Here is a 12,366-nt window from a genome sequence, read left to right on the forward strand (position 1 = left end):
TCACTAGTATTAATTGTTAAGTTTTATTTTTATTTCTGCTGAAAATTCAATAATAGCTGTTAAAAAAAAAGTAATAATTTATTTTGTAAAAAGCATTGTCGGTATAACAAGCTTTTATCAGATGTAGCCTCCAGAAACCAGTAATATTTTGAGCAAAGCATATCATTAACAATCATAATAATGACTAGTTAATAATAATGACTAGTTACACCACTGGGTCCATCTAGTGGTGCAATATTTCAGAGGCCACAGGAAAGAACTCAAACCGGACGTTGCGTCAACTAGCAAATCCCCGGAATAGTCTGAAAATGGCCGACAATACCGAAGGATTTTAATCTTCTGTTGTATTAACGTAAGACGTAAACTTTTAATCGATTTTGGATATAATTCAATATATTTCTACCATGTGTTTTAAAAACAATAATTGAGTGATTTATCATACGGTGCCAGTAATTAGGAAATAATCTTTGAAATGTAGCTCGTGCTGCACCGGATTGAGCCATTTTCGAAATAAGAGCCCTTTGTTTTGAATGTCAAAACTTGTAACATGCAGGACTACGAGAATACAGAGAAATCATGTATTTATTATTTAGAGCATTTTTAAAAATAGAAATATTAAGAATATTTTAATTTCTTGTGAAGCGAAGTCTCTATTAATTTGCTTGCGCGTTAGCTAAGTTATGCATTTACGTTAGCTAGCCAACTTTTTATAGGCGGGAACTTTTATTTTTATTCCGCGCTGTTCTAGTCCAGACGGATTATCAGATAGAGCTTTCTGAAAGTTATCTAGCTAATAATATATTCATCTGATCGTCTGAGGTATTCAAATGTACATTAACATGATTCAAACAGTACCGCTGAAGTTGATTAGCTGTGAAATTCTCAATGTAAGTGTGGGATTATTTTTTTTGTTTTGTTTTGTGTCTGGGCAAATTAAGCAGATATTTGAAATGGCTGTTTTATCTATTGCCTACAGATTCTTTGTGCCACACATCATGGCGCATATTTCCCACAGCGATTTTCTCCTGGGGCAACTGAAAAAGCAACGTGAGAGAGGGTTTCTATGCGACTGCACAGTTGTAATAGGACAAGCACGTTATGCAGCGCACCATAATGTCTTGGCCGCTTTCAGTGAGTACTTCTCCACTCAGTGTATTGAGGCTGGAAGAGAAGATGCCACCATAACGTTGGATCCAGAGTGGGTGAACGCTACAGTGTTTGATAAATTACTGGATTACATGTATACGGGGAACTTGATTATGGATGGGTGAGTGCACAAGTATATCAGTTTTAATTTGGTTTTCCATTGATTTATTTATTTTTATTCTTTTGGTAGGGGTTTGCTATTTAGACATTTAAACAAATAGAAATGTTCTACAAGTGCTTTGTGTTTTGTAGGGATGAAGCTTCAAACATTGAAAAAGCAGCGTCTTATCTTGGGATTCAAGAGGTGGTGACTCGCTGTGCCCTGCCTGAGAGAGATGTCAAAGTTAGCCCTGCAGACCTGGTGCGGGATGCCTACTACACCGATCCCCGTTCGCCACTGAGCCCAGATGACTACGACCCTCTGGAACCGATCGAGGAGGTGGAGGCCCGAGAGAGACTAAGGGAGGAAGGTGAGAAGAAAGCTAAGATGCAGGACGAGGCCGTTTCCAATGAAGAATCCCAGTCGTCGAGTGAGCAGACTCCCCAGAGCACTGAGAAGAGGAGCCGCAAGCCCAAAACTCGACTTTATGAGGAGGTCACGGAGAGAAAGAGCCCCATTTCCCCCAGAGGGAGAGGGCGGGGAAGGGGCAGGCCAAGAGGGCGGCCTCGAACGAGGCCCTTGCCTCCTGACAAAGCAGTTCCTACAACACCAGTGAAGAGCTCACGTGCAGAAGGGCCCGTAGCAGGGAGAGGAACCGGGAGGCCGAGAGGCCGCCCACGGACCAGACCGCTGTCCTCTGAGGCAGCAGACTCCACCAGCGCTGAAGACAGCATAGCGGTAGCGAACGACAAAAAGACGGAAGGATCTAGACCAAAACGAGGCCGTCCGCCAACCAGGCCTGTTTCGTCTGGCCCCCCCGAGTCTGCCAGCCCAGACAGGGAGGCAGAGGATGTGGACCCAAAAGTGAAGATAGTAGAGGAAGGAGAATCACAGGCAAATCGTGGGTCAGAGGTGGAGAACGCCAAAGAGGTCGTGGTTGCAAAGCGAGGGAGAGGCCGGCCGCGTACGAGACCGCTGCCTCCACAGGTGCCTGGAACAGCCGGGTCTGAGGAGGCCTCGTCATCCACTCAGGTAAAAGACACAGAAGGGGTCGTACGCAAGAGGGGCAGGCCTCCCACCAAGCCCCTGCCCTCCGAGGCACCCAAGCCCTCGAACCCAGACAGCGGCGTGGAACAGGAAACCGCAGAGCAGGAAACCGCAGAACAAGAAGAAGGGGTGGACCGAGAGAAGGACGAGCCAAAGGCATCCTCCACCGAGGCCCTCAGCGAAGGCGCTGACGACACCTTGTCACAAGGTGAGGAGGGCCCGGGAGAGGCGGCCCACGAGGCCGGCCCGGCCAAGAAGCTGCGCGTGAGCACCAGGAAGAGGAGTATGAGCAGGAAACTCCGGGAGAGCCAAGCCAGCAAGGAAGAGAACGCCGACGAGGTGGAAGAGGACGGAGTGGTGGTGGACGAGTGGGGCATAGAAGAGGACGAGGAGGAGGATGAGGAAGATGAAGAGGAGGAGGAGGAAGAGGAAGATGAGGAGGAGGTCAAGCTACTTCACAACAAGCTCCGCCCCATCTGCAACATCTGCGGAAACTTGTTCTCAGAGATGAGCAGCCTGCGAAGGCACATGCGCATCCACAAAGGGATCAAGCCCTATCAGTGCCAGCTGTGCGGCCGCTGCTTCCGGCAGGGCAACCAGCTCAAGACGCACATGCGCATTCATACAGGTAGGAGGTGTGGGGGGTGGGGCCGGCGTTATGCGCCTCGTGGGTTTTATCGTAAACGTATTGTGGGCATTTAACGTAAACGGGGTAATCCCCCCTCCCTGCACGCAGGAGAGAAGCCGTTTCCCTGCAGCCGCTGCGACGCACGTTTCGCTCAGAAGTGCCAGCTGGTCTATCACTGCCGCATGCACCACGGCGAGGAGAAACCGCACAAGTGCGACGCCTGCCCGGCCGCCTTCGCCACGTCCAGCAACCTGAAGATCCACATGAGGTGCCTTCCGTCGCCAAGCGTCGCTTTTAAACACGTTAAAGGACGTCTGATGCACGTGCGTAATCAAATGTGCTTCTTCTGCTCCTCGCGTTTGTAGGACGCACAGCGGCGAGAAGCCCTATGAGTGTGGGGAATGCGGCAAGCGTTTCACCCAGGCGAGCACTCTGATGTACCACAAACGACGGCACACGGGGGAGAAACCCTACATCTGTGACACGTGTGGCATGTCCTTCGCTGTGTCCAGCTCTCTGATCGCACACTCCAGGAAACACACAGGTGAGGAGCCGACAGGCGCAGGCGAGTCAAATTCAGAGGTGTCGGCCTAACGCGCTGTTTGCTGTTGTACACCGTTGGTCCGTTTTTAATGTTTTGGTGTTGGTGTTGCCCTCGTTCTCCAGGAGTGACTCCTTACATCTGCCTGGACTGCGGGAAACCCTGCTTAACGTCCGGGGAACTGAGGAAACACATGGACATCCACAATGGTGAGTGTGAATGAAAAATGTTCATATTTACTGAAGCATTACAGTGCGTGTCAATCGCAGCCCAGGATGTGGACTAATTAATGCATTTCTTAACTTAGGATCAAGAAGAGTGACATGTAACATATGTGGAAATTCCCTCTCAGACATATATAGTCTAAAGAAGCACAGGGCACTAAAACACAATGGTATGTGTAGAGTTTGTCATAGGAAATGAAATGGATTAACAATCATATTTACCAACGTCTGGAAGTATTACGATTTGCTTCTAATATTTGTTTAACCTTTCAGCTCCACCGGAGCAAGACTGCGACACACCAAAAAACGAGTCGATCCAGTGTCCAATCAACATACCGATCGACCACCAGGGCCTGATAGCTCGGGTGCGCTCAGCTCTGGCTGATTCCCCGGAACCGAGTTTTCCAGCAGAATCCACGCTGCCTTCGGAAACCTCCGTTATCATCCATCAGCCCGAGGTGCCGATGATCATACAGCATTCGGAAGCCTCCAGCACACCTGTGATCATCCAGCACGAGGAACCTGCAGGAACACAGATGATCTCGGCCTCGCCCATGATCATACAGCACGGCGAATCTTCAGAAGCATCTGTGATCATCCAGCACGCAGATTCTACAGAGACCCCCATGATCATACAGCATGGAGAGGCCACAGGGTCACCGATGATCATCCAGCATGAGGAGTCCTCAGAAACCCCCATGCTTATCCAGCATGGAGATTCCTCAGAGCACGTTCGTTATGTGGTAGAGCAGTATGAAATTCCTGGATCCTCGGAGATGGAGCATGCTCAGATTGTCATTGTTCAGACTATCGATTAAGGTGGCTGGCCTTTCCTCTGTATGTCTCCTCTGAAGAAAGCCGGGTCTCTGTGGCATATAATACCATGGCAGTTGTCAGATTAGGGCAACAACTGTCCCCTCTCTCCAACACGCAGTTTCCAATCTTTAATGTATTTCACAGACTTAAGTGCCAGAGGGTCATTTTTATGTCTTTTTTTTTTATTGAATCTTTTTGAGGTTGAAAATCCTTCCAGCTAATATTCCTGATCATCTGTACAATGTTGTACCCAGTTTGATTTTATATTTGTATGATTTAAACAGTGGCTTTGAAAATGTGTAAAGGTTTCTGATAACTGCGCGATGGACACAGTGCTTAACTTAATGTTTTGCTGTTTAATATGATGTCTACACCTGTAACATTTTATTGCATATTGCTACTAAAAAGAATTGTATTTGGGGGACAGTTTGACATGATAATTTATCAATTATTTGTTGTGTGTTTTTCTGATGTGATTTTGGAAGCAATTTTGTGCAACTTTTGTTTGAGATACAAAATAGACAGCTATAGCATATTATTTGTCCCTCAAACGCGTGAAAGAAACACTTGGTCACGTTTGTTATTTTTAAGCTATTCGGACCATATTGTACTACAGATTTTGCCACTAGAGGTCGCCGTTGTACAGCACACGCAGGCTCTCGCTGTTGCTATAGGAACACAAATAAAGTGAAACGTTTCAAGTGAGTCGTGCTCCGTTTGTAAAATATGCAGCTGGCGAATTAACCCAACTTAACATCGACATGGGTGACCTAGAAGGACTTTATCTGTCTGTTTGCACGGACCTTGGTGTCTCTGCAAATACATATATTTTACAATCGCTGCAGCAGGCCGATAATTGCAGGTTGGTTGTCTACACTCCTTTGATTAAAGTTATTAGTACAAACTTCACCTGTGTGGTGTGTGTCTCCCCTTTACAGTGATACTGCGCTCAGGTTGGCTGGCAGTGACCGACTGAAGCAAGGGTTCACACTAACCGATAGCGATCTGCATGTCTTGTCGAAAGTGCTGAGTAACAATTCAACTGTCAAAGGTAATTTTGAATTAATCTTGTTCCAAGGGGCATTGGTAATATCAGGAAAAGTCACGCTTGTGAGTAACGAGGGAGTGTTGCGTTATGCACAGTAATTCAATGTCTGCTCAGCTCTAGATTTGAGATACAACAGCATCTCGGATAAGGAGGCTGTGTATGTTGCAGATATCCTGAAGGTAATCGTGAGTGTTTGGGCCTCACTGGTTCAATTTTCAAGATTGCATTCTAACTTTTCAAGCTTAAATTAATTTATCTAATAGTATTCACTTTTACAGGAGAACAAGGCTCTTCTCTCGATTGATCTTATGTGCAACAACATTGAGGTTGAGGGTGCAGAGAGAATTGCGAAAAATTTACATGTAAGTGGCTGCAGTTTGGTACAATAACAAATAAGCACATGCCTTGCTTAAATCCTTTTTAATGTTTCATATATCGTGTCTTCCTACAGCAAAATCTGACTTTGAAGAGACTGAGAATGACTGGCAATAAAATCGGAAACAAGGGTGCCATGCACTTTGCGAGCATGATGCAACTCAACAGCACATTAGCAGAACTGGATGTGTCTGACTGTGATCTGGTATTTCAGAACAACAGGAGACCCTTGAATATCCCACTAAACTGCTTTGAGATGGGTTTTTTTTTGCAAAGGTCTTTTTGTTAATCAAATTCTACTGAAAGCTTTCTTCTCGACTTTTCAGGGAACACAGAGTCTGATTGCCTTTGCCATCGTCCTGAAGAATAACAGAAGTATACGGTCTGTCGACGTCAGTAGACCTCTCCTCTTTAGTCTGCAGGTATGGTCGACGGTACTGCGTAGCAGACTTCGTTTGTCTGAAGTGGTTAAGTGGAAACTTGGTGTATTTGGTAGGAGGAGCCAACGATCCATATGGCCCGCATGTTGGTGGTTAATCAGACTTTGAGGGAGCTCCATATGGGAAAACATGGCATGACGGACTCTGGTGTTGAAAGACTATGTGAAGCCTTGATGCTAAACCACGCCCTGCGGTACCTGGACCTCCGCTGGTACTCATATGTCCACTACAGTAACCAAACTCTTTTATTTACGCTGTAATGTATTGTTCCTCTTCAAGATGGTGACGGCAATGTTTATTGTTGTTGTTTCTATAGTAACAGAATAACAAGAGATGGAGCAAAATGCTTGGCAGAAGTCCTGAAACAAAATGGCACCTTGGAAATTCTAGATTTGGCCTCCAATCGGATTGAAGACGAGGGTGCCGTGTACCTGAGTGAAGCCATCGCACTGCCGCACGCCAAACTGAGAGCGTTGGTGTCTCTTTCTATTTCAGTGTGAACAGCATGTCCGAAAAAGCTCCGTATGCAGTTACCCATGTTATAATTATTCATACAGATTGTCCATCCCGAGCAACAGCATTGCTACAGTTGGGCTGGTGTCCCTCACCAAAGCCATGAATATGAACCCACGCCTCACACACATTTATATTTGGGGCAACAGAATTGAGGAGCCAGCGTGCGTGGTGAGATGACATTCCATCTGTGGTCTCCAAAATGTGCATTAAACGTCGATGTATATGGAGGCTGGAAATTAACATGGTTTCTGTGCTCTTGATGTGCCATCAGGCGTTCTCCCAGCTTATTGCCACCAGCCGTCTGCTGAAGGAGCACACCGACGTCTCGCCCTACGAGGTGGACGGTCGAGTTTACTTAGCGGAGGTGTTTCATGGTCTCCGGAAGCATTACTACTGGACACCACGCTCTGGCGAGGATGGAGACCCCGCCTGCAAGGCGGCCCTGGCTCTGAAAACACCAGACACTCCGCCTCTTCAGTCGTCATGAGCTCGGCAATCTGCTGTTGGTTTTACCAACCCCCCTCCCCGTTTTCACCCCCATTTTCGCCTCGGTGCCTTTGCAGCCTTTCTGCTATGTGGAGCAACGGGCAGTTAAATTATGTAAATTACATGTGGTGAGGTTGAAGTTTGTGTCATAATAGCAACACTTGTTCACTGAGAGAATGAAACTAGCTGCTGGTTATATTGGAAATTACACCACTAAAGGCAAAGGACCCGGAAACTGGGATGTTGCTTTAGTGAAAATATTCAGATGCAGGAAAAACATTCCAAGTGCATGATGAGACGATATGATGTAGAGTAGGTGCGCGAGACTGGGGCTCCATAGTTCATACCGTATGTCAAGTTTCTTGAGATTTTCCAGTCTTATTAAAAGTGGAAGGCTAGTAATTTTTTTTTTGTAGTAGCTATCAGGATGTAAAAGCAAAAATGAACTGCCAACAGCTGTTTTAGAAAAGGAGAAAGATAACACAAAAGATGGATGACACCAGGCAAAAAGAAGAAATGCAACCTGATTCTTTATGGTCAAATTAAAGATATAAATGATACATTTGTATGGTACAGAAAGCCTTGATTTAGTGTTCTGGTTTTTGATAGAATAAGTTAGTGTGCAAACCTTTCAAATGCCCCCAAAATACCACCATTTTAGGAGGAAGTGAGGAAAATGTCTGAGGGTTTTTAGATTATCGAAACATTCTTAAAAAGAAGCTTTAAAAAAAGCATTGAAATGGTGTAGCTGCAAACATTTAAACTTGACACATTTTTGTGGCATTACTTTGTCAGCATTGCGATGATAAGGACACTAAACCGCTATGGTACAAAAATTCAGATGGTAGACAAAACACTGGTACAGACAGTTATTCATGAATCACGTACGTCATGAGCCTCCATGCCAACACGGAGCTTATCTAATACCTGGCGCTGCTAGTTCGTCCCACTCGAGGCCCACGTTCCTCTTGCTGGCGGTTCTCTGCAGCTTCTCCCTCTCCCCGGGGGTGAGGGCCCAGCGCTTCAGGGCCAGATGGCAGAGGGAGGGCAGTTGGTGCAGGGCCTCCAGAAGGGCAGGCATCCAGGGGGAGGCGGAGAGGGAGGTGGAGGGCCGCAGACTCACATCTAGCTCCCGCAACTCCTTCAGGCCACCGGCTTCCCCGAAGAGCGAGACCCAGCCACCGTCACCCACGCCGCCGTTGCAGGAGAGGTCCAGAAGCCTCAGCCGTGACATGGCACCTCGCTTGCAGGCGGATTCTGCGAGAAGTCGTGCGCACGCAAAAGCTTGGTCAACGCAAGCGGAGGATGGCGATCGTGGAAAACTGGGCAAGGCGACCCACCTAAGTGAAGCATGTCCTCCGTGGTCAGGTCACAGCTACACAGCCCCAACTCCTGTAGTTTACAACCGGCCTGCAGTGGCTCCAACAGCCATCGCAGGTTTGTCCCAACGCTTTTGTTCCATGACAGGGATAAACTCTCTAGCTGGGTGAAGGACTTCATGGAAGTGGCTGTGATGTAAACCCATACACACAAACACCAGCCAAACAGTCAGCATTTCATTAACATCTTACACTCCACATTACATAGTTATTCATTAATTGCTGTAAATTATTCAGTAAATGCACTGAAACCAAAATATGTAGTGTGAACCTCAGAAAAGTAATGGACCCGTAGACTATTAAATTTGACCTCGTAAGCCCTCTTTAGATCTAGTATTCCAATGCAACTGTCTTAGCATATTAGTTTCATACCTAAAGCATGGTATGCCTCGTGACTGAGCCCACAGTCACTTAAGTGAAGCCTCTTCATCTTTGAGAGAGGCAGGCCAGGCAGGAGAGTTTGGAGCACTCCCCCAACACGTTTGTTGGAGGACAGATCCAGATCGGTGAGATCACCCAAGCAAGGAATGACCTGTGCTGAAAAGCAAAACCAAAACAATGCACACCGGGCAAAACACATTTACACTGGGAGTAAATTACTACAGTAAAGAGACTCTCCTCTCACCTAACTCGAGTACATTTTCCTCTGTTAGACAGCATGAATGCATATCCAAGCTTCTCAGGTGTGTGAGGAAGGACAAACTCATGACCACTGCGCTGAAACCACCGCCGGACTCCTTATTGCATGACAGGTCTAGATGCTCAAGGGCTGGGAGCAACTGAAGCTGCTCTCCTGTTCATGACGTACAGGAACAAACATCAGAGCTTAATATGAATCAGCCTCCATCAGTCTGCTCACAGTGACCTGCAGAGTCCTATCAGAGTCACAAGTCCATTAAGGCTACTCCGCTATAGGTATTTTTTTCACGTTACAAGATACGCCCTCATACCCAGGATGGCGAGACTGGCCCGGTCCAGTCCGCACATTCTCAGCCTCAGACTCCTGAGGTGCGGAGTGTAGCCCAGAGCAGACAGAACGTTCTCTCTGCCCCTCACGACCAGCGGGTTGCTGGACAGGTCCAACACCTCCAGACATGGCACCAATGGAAGCGCTTCACCTGGTCAGCAAACGACACAGGAGTTCAAAGAAAAGCAATGACATTTTGAACCACGTCATAATTAACCGACCATTTTGTGTCAGGCATAGATATGCAAAAATGTGGAAAAGCAATAAGCAAAAGCACTTAATTTAGGGCTTACAATATGACTTCATAGAAAAAAAAAATTAACCATTCTTCAATACACTATTAAGGCAGTCATTTGTGTCCAACTGGTCTTATATAAATACTGTAGGTGTTAATTCAACACTGGACATTTTGCTGTGTAGGTTGCTGCTCACCCACTGACATGGCATCTGCCTCCGAGAGCTGACAGTCGACCACGTGGAGCTCCCTGAGTGCACCGGCCGAGCCAAAATGGCTGGTGAGGCAGTGTAGGTTTCCTCCTCCTGCCCCAGAGTTCCAGGACAAATCCAGTATCTCCAGCAGAGGGACGGTGTCCAGGGCCTCCCCTACCACACATCCAGCATCCATTCACCATTTAACACGGTCATATCTGTTGATATTATCGCCCTTGTTTTCAAAAGCACCCACTGCAGTCACCGCAGTTATTTCTATGACTCAAGTACAGCATAGTCATTTCTAAACCATCATATAACGTTCTGCAGTGACATGTTTAAACAATCTACACGTCGCTTCTTTTACCCAGTGCGCCAAGATCTTCAGCCGTGAGTCTGCAGCCGCTCAGTTTCAGTGTCTTCAGTCTGCCCACGTGCTGGAGATGAACGGTGAGGGCCTGTAGGCTTCCCCCCAGCAGGTCATTCCAGGAGACGTCCACCACCTCCAGCTGAGCCAGGAACGGCAGCAAGGTCCCTGAGAGAGTCAAACCGTCTGTGAGGACCACGAGAGACCCACACACTCGCTCACTGTCGAGGAGCTAAAAGCGTGCGCACTGAACCCAGTGCCTTCGTGCTCACCAAGCTCCAGAAGATCTGTGGCTGTCAGATCACAGTGACTCAGGTTCAAGCTCTCGCTGTCTGGCGTCTTGCCAAGCTTCTGGACAAACTGTTTGACGCGGCCCCAGCCCACCACAGAGCAGATCTCTGGATCTACCCCACCGCTCTCTGAGAAACTGCACTGGTTATTTATTCTGTACAGTTATATACATGTATGTATGTATGTATGTATCTGTGTGGGTGTGTGTACCTGTTTCAGGTTGTGTACTGTTCTTTCCCTCACTGATCTCTGTCTCCTTGGTTTCAGGGATGCTAACATTATTCTTTTCGTTGTTCTCAGATGGGCGGAAAAAACGACCCACAGATGGTTTCTTCCGTTCCGTGAATGAGGTTTTTCTCCGGAGCTGGTTCATTATCATATCTAAAGGTGATCTTTTCTGAGAGCCATCACGCCCTCTCTGGTTTTCTGGCAAGATTTGACAAACTTACAGTTTGGGGGATATTTTTTTTTTTAATCATGTTGAAAACATAAAACAGTACAGTAGAAGACAATAGAAACATACTGTCTGCTCTAACATGTTTTAATACAATTCGACATAGCTGAGCTCATTTAAAAGCTTAGGAAATGTCTGTGTGTCATGCACTTAGTGAATCTAGCCGTTTTGCTTTATATCAACCATAATGTTTTGCTAATGATAATCTATAGATGTGTCAGTCCTTTCAATTCGTTAGATAAAATCATAATATGTGAAGAGAGGGCAAAAACGCTGTTTATGTTAGTACTCTTATGCATTATTAGATATCATTTTGTATTGCTTAACTAATGACTTTTTCCGCCACGTTAAACCATTTTCCGCGTTTATAAAATCCTCACATGTCCCCCTGTTGGTGACCTTTAGGTGCACGGAAAAGAAAACGAGTTAAAAAATGCATGGGATGGAAGAATGGAAAATCGGACATGGAAATGAGAATTCATTATTTAAACCCAAGATTTACAAGAAGCAATCCGCATTTGTTTTGCGATAATAAAATATAAAAAGTTGAGGGTATTTGTTATGCGATTTTTGTTTCAAAATAAATTTGTACTGAACGAAAGATTCAGAAAAGTCAACACGGACCGTGTAGGTGGGCTACCTGTGTCCATTTGGGCTGGTACCGACAGGTCACCGCAGCAATTCTGGTGGAGCAATGAAGATAGAAGGAAATGACAGTTGCTTTTAACAGGCTGGACTAAACTGTGTCTCAAGACATACCCGATTTTAGCGTGAAATATCACCAAATCACCAACATTTCTCTTACTGAGGTTGTATCCTGGTCAGCGCAGTGAACAGGATCTCCGGTTGTAAAATAAATAACTTGTTTATTCGTTCCACATTGTCGGTCAATATCCGTGATTACTCTCATTCACACCTAAATGCGCCACCCCGGGTGGTTTTGGCGTGTTTATGTTGTTTCTGAGTTATTTGTTTAACCAAGAGAGCAGGTAGAATAAACTACATAAAGCCAAACCTGAACGATAAATCCGGTCTGAGATCAGAGACTCACAGATATGCTTCATTGATCCCGGAAGTACCGAATGAACTTTGGTTTTGTTGTGAATTGTCAT

General features: G+C 46.2%; 3 protein-coding genes across 9 annotated transcripts; 2 read left to right on the forward strand and 1 right to left on the reverse strand.

Annotated features, from left to right (window-relative positions):
• Positions 1 to 252: 252 nt before the first annotated feature.
• mynn (myoneurin) lies at positions 253 to 5,207 on the forward strand. Of its 3 annotated transcripts, none has more exons than XM_077012167.1 (8): positions 253 to 352; positions 977 to 1,267; positions 1,399 to 2,921; positions 3,030 to 3,189; positions 3,287 to 3,465; positions 3,588 to 3,671; positions 3,770 to 3,856; positions 3,960 to 5,207. In XM_077012167.1, the coding sequence occupies exons 2-8, from the start codon at positions 996 to 998 to the stop codon at positions 4,502 to 4,504; spliced, it is 2,850 nt and encodes a 949-aa protein (XP_076868282.1). In that variant the 5' UTR covers positions 253 to 352; positions 977 to 995; the 3' UTR covers positions 4,505 to 5,207. The 3 variants fall into 3 exon arrangements, with proteins under 3 accessions (XP_076868282.1, XP_076868284.1, XP_076868283.1); XM_077012168.1 differs by lacking the exon at positions 253 to 352 and adding an exon at positions 396 to 887; XM_077012169.1 differs by lacking the exon at positions 3,770 to 3,856.
• A 22-nt stretch (positions 5,208 to 5,229) lies between these two features.
• Positions 5,230 to 8,187, forward strand: lrrc34 (leucine rich repeat containing 34). The gene is made up of 10 exons (XM_077012178.1): positions 5,230 to 5,364; positions 5,441 to 5,553; positions 5,665 to 5,729; positions 5,829 to 5,912; positions 6,002 to 6,130; positions 6,252 to 6,347; positions 6,422 to 6,576; positions 6,682 to 6,837; positions 6,923 to 7,049; positions 7,153 to 8,187. The coding sequence occupies exons 1-10, from the start codon at positions 5,264 to 5,266 to the stop codon at positions 7,366 to 7,368; spliced, it is 1,242 nt and encodes a 413-aa protein (XP_076868293.1). The 5' UTR covers positions 5,230 to 5,263; the 3' UTR covers positions 7,369 to 8,187.
• Positions 7,881 to 12,321, reverse strand: lrrc31 (leucine rich repeat containing 31). 5 transcript variants are annotated; one of them, XM_077012173.1, is made up of 11 exons: positions 12,060 to 12,321; positions 11,895 to 11,937; positions 11,011 to 11,226; positions 10,782 to 10,928; positions 10,510 to 10,677; positions 10,146 to 10,316; positions 9,697 to 9,864; positions 9,372 to 9,539; positions 9,119 to 9,283; positions 8,708 to 8,875; positions 7,881 to 8,624 (listed from the first exon to the last, which is right to left on the reverse strand). In XM_077012173.1, the coding sequence occupies exons 1-11, from the start codon at positions 12,162 to 12,164 to the stop codon at positions 8,284 to 8,286; spliced, it is 1,860 nt and encodes a 619-aa protein (XP_076868288.1). In that variant the 5' UTR covers positions 12,165 to 12,321; the 3' UTR covers positions 7,881 to 8,283. The 5 variants fall into 5 exon arrangements, with proteins under 5 accessions (XP_076868288.1, XP_076868290.1, XP_076868291.1 ...); XM_077012175.1 differs by having other exon boundaries at positions 12,270 to 12,288; XM_077012176.1 differs by having other exon boundaries at positions 11,011 to 11,653; positions 11,879 to 11,937; positions 12,060 to 12,165.
• Positions 12,322 to 12,366: the final 45 nt, after the last annotated feature.

This window comes from Brachyhypopomus gauderio, chromosome 7 (genome assembly GCF_052324685.1).
Source record: "Brachyhypopomus gauderio isolate BG-103 chromosome 7, BGAUD_0.2, whole genome shotgun sequence".
In the NCBI taxonomy this organism is placed as follows: Eukaryota; Metazoa; Chordata; class Actinopteri; order Gymnotiformes; family Hypopomidae; genus Brachyhypopomus; species Brachyhypopomus gauderio.